General features: G+C 55.2%; 1 protein-coding gene across 1 annotated transcript; it reads left to right on the forward strand.

Moving 5' to 3' along the window:
• Positions 1 to 15: 15 nt before the first annotated feature.
• Positions 16 to 3,090, forward strand: POSPLADRAFT_1063273 (hypothetical protein; the record flags this gene model as incomplete). Its single annotated transcript, XM_024481631.1, has 3 exons — positions 16 to 49; positions 641 to 2,069; positions 2,313 to 3,090. Coding segments are annotated over 3 exons (2,241 nt in total), but the record flags the coding sequence as incomplete, so codon positions are not given.
• Positions 3,091 to 3,138: the final 48 nt, after the last annotated feature.

The following is a 3,138-nucleotide window of genomic DNA, read 5'->3' on the forward strand; positions in this document are numbered from 1 at the left end:
GCCCCTTGTACTCATATGCCACTCTCGAATAGTCGTAGCATCCTGCGTAGTATAAAATCTGTCGTACTTCTCTCCAAAAATACAGGATCCGTTCCCCCCCCCCCTCGAGTTCAGAGCTCATAAGTCGAGTTCGCCCCGCGTCTAAGCTTTCAACTGCGTCACTTCGTCCCTCGCCGCGTAACTTCGAAACCTCGTCCACTGCGTTTACTCGTCGATACCGTCTCGACGAACCCTTCGACTTCGACTATTGTCGAAGAAACTGCGAACCGCGCCCTAGCTAAGTACACCCCATCGAATCGTGTCCCTTCTCTCTACGATACATCGAAGAGCTCTGCCGAGCTTCGATCGTCGCTAACTTTCCACAGCTTCCGAGTAGCTTCGACGACGTGTCGAAGCCACCTCGTACCTACCCGTTTGTTCGTAACCTTTCCCAAGGGCGTTTCTCGTGTTCACTCGAACCGTGGGACATCTTGCTGCTAACTCCCCTCTCACTAGACTATAATCCGTCTCTCTAGTCCCTTTAGGTCGCACCCAGGTTAGGGGTAAGGGTTTCGTAGGTCGTATCATTTCTGGAGCCCACCACGAGGGGATCTCAGGCAAGAATTCGCCGCTTTCGGGTTTCCGAAAACGTCTCCAGTAGTCACCCGCTTGCAAGCGCGTGAGGCTGCTAGCCGCAGTGCCGCCGAGAACCTCGACAGCTCCTCTAGAACGCAATCGACTCCCTCTCCAACAATTCCCGGTGACTTCAACCACGACAAAGAAGACAAGATAGACCAAGAACTCCAGGACAACTTCGACAAAGAACCAATTCCTTCGGCCGCCGAAGAACGCACTTTGTCCCCCGAGCTTCTAGGCCTCACTACTACCGACTACGACACTTCGACTCCTGATCTTTTCGAACGATCCGGTTCTTCACCTGAACCCGAGGATCCCATCCCATCTACTTCGAATCTCGAACTCCCGACTCCGTCTTCTTTTCGCGCCCACGCTCAGCCGCCCATCGCATCCTCTTCGCAACTTTCAGTCATACCTTCATCCAACCTGGCACCTCCGCCACCATTAGCACCTTCGAACGCAGCTTCGAACTCCAACCCCGCACCGCCCGCACCTACAATTCCTTTGACTACTACTGTGTCCTCTTCGAGCCCAGCTCCTACCAACACTACAAACATGAGTCAGAACACGAACACACCATTGATGACCCCATGCGGTCATTCGACAGCACCAAGCTTCAACCCATCGGAAGTCCGTTTGCTTCGGCGTTACTTCCAGGACCTCGAAGCATTGTTCACCCGGTGTCAGATTACCGATGAAGCAGCCAAGAAACAGTGGGCCGTTCGGTACCCTTCGATCGATGTCGCCGACTTATGGGAAACCATTGAGTCCTTCATCGATGTAGCCAAGAGCTACAACGACTGGAAAGCCAACGTACGAGCACTCTATCCTGGCGCCGACGATACAAGAAAGTGGTCGCTGGCGGACATGGATCAGCTCATTGGAGAACGCGCTCGTATCGGGATTCACAACGCGGCAGACCTAGGCTGCTATTATCGCAACTTCATGGCCATTACGAAACATCTCATCGCACAGCACCGGCTCTCCACTATCGAACAAAGTCGCGCATTTCTTCCAGGATTCCAGCCAGCGTTGCTCACACGGCTCGAGACCCGACTACACCTCAAGCACCCCGATCACTACGCCAACGACCCATACACCATGGCAGAGATTCACGCTGCGGCTACTTTCATTCTACACGGCACATCGAGCACACCTACGACAGCGGCTAACCAAACTATCGCTTCGACATCGAACACTTCGACAACGGTGCCCCCCGGGATGATCAAGACCAAAGACATCTCAATGATCATCAAAAGCCTGTCGAGGACGATCACAACGCTTATTCAGCCGACGACGCATGCTACACACAACCACGCCCTCGCACCGAGACAACAAGCTGCCGTCCACGTCCACGAGAACAGCGGAGTTGAACAGACGTGCCACTACTGCGGCAATCGTGGCTGCAGGGTAGGCACCTGCGAGTTCACGGAGATTGACATTTGGGACGGCAAGTGCAAACGGAACACCAAAGGCAAGATTGTCCTTCCAAATGGAAGTTTTTGCCCCTGCACTATCCCTGGTCTCACAATACGAGATTGAATCTATGAGTGGCATAGAAGAAATCCCGCAGCACCCGCCGCTCCGACGATGCTCTTCGAGATCGACGATCGCTCGACTGTGCAAACATTCACGCTCAACACCAGCAGCAGGATCGAGGCGCTCGAGCGAGAACTCCTTCAGCTTCGGAAGTGAAGGGAGGTCTTCGACGGCGTCGAGATTCTACAGCAGAAGAAGCCCACGACGCCAGTCGTCACGAGAAGCGCGGAAGCCTCGGGATCTGGTACATCGAAAGGAGTGGCGGCACCCCCGAGCACTTTGACAAGCACGGCCCCGCCTCCGACGATACCAGCAGCATCGCCTTCGCCGCCTACGCAATCCACGTCTCAACCTATTGCTACATCCGCTCCCCCAGCACCACCAGTACACCCCTTCGCAAACGCTCGCGATGCAACATACACCCCGCCGAACGTTCGAAACTTCGCAACTCCGCCGAAGCCCTCAAATGACAAGGGCAAGGAACCAGCGTACAAGACCATCGTCCCCGTTATCCAGCCGAAGCTTGCCGAGGAAATCTTCCAGCGTTCAATGAAGTCACAGTTCGTCACGCTGACCCCAGAAGAGTTGCTGTCGATCACGCCCGATGTTCGAACCAAGTACCGCGACGCCGTCACCCCTAAGCGAGTCTCGACGGAACCCGTCGCGTCGGCCCACATCGTAGAAATCGGCGCCGACGAGGTCACGGCCGTCAACCAGCTCTCGTGTTCAGGTGCAATGTTGGAACCCGGTGCTACAATCGTCCCCGACCCCTATGAAACCTATCTGAAGCACATCCCTCACGGCGAGCACCCCGCAGAGTTCACTGTCGCCCGCGATTCGAATGCGATTCGTTCGATCATCGCGTTGGTCGACAACAAGGAGCAAATCGAATGCATCGTCGATCCCGGTTCACAGATCGTCGCCATGTCGGAAGAGGTCTGTCTGGGCCTCAACCTCCTCTTCGATCCTACAATCCAGCTGAAC

Source organism: Postia placenta (genome assembly GCF_002117355.1).
Source record: "Postia placenta MAD-698-R-SB12 unplaced genomic scaffold POSPLAscaffold_173, whole genome shotgun sequence".
Classification (NCBI taxonomy): Eukaryota; Fungi; Basidiomycota; class Agaricomycetes; order Polyporales; family Adustoporiaceae; genus Rhodonia; species Rhodonia placenta.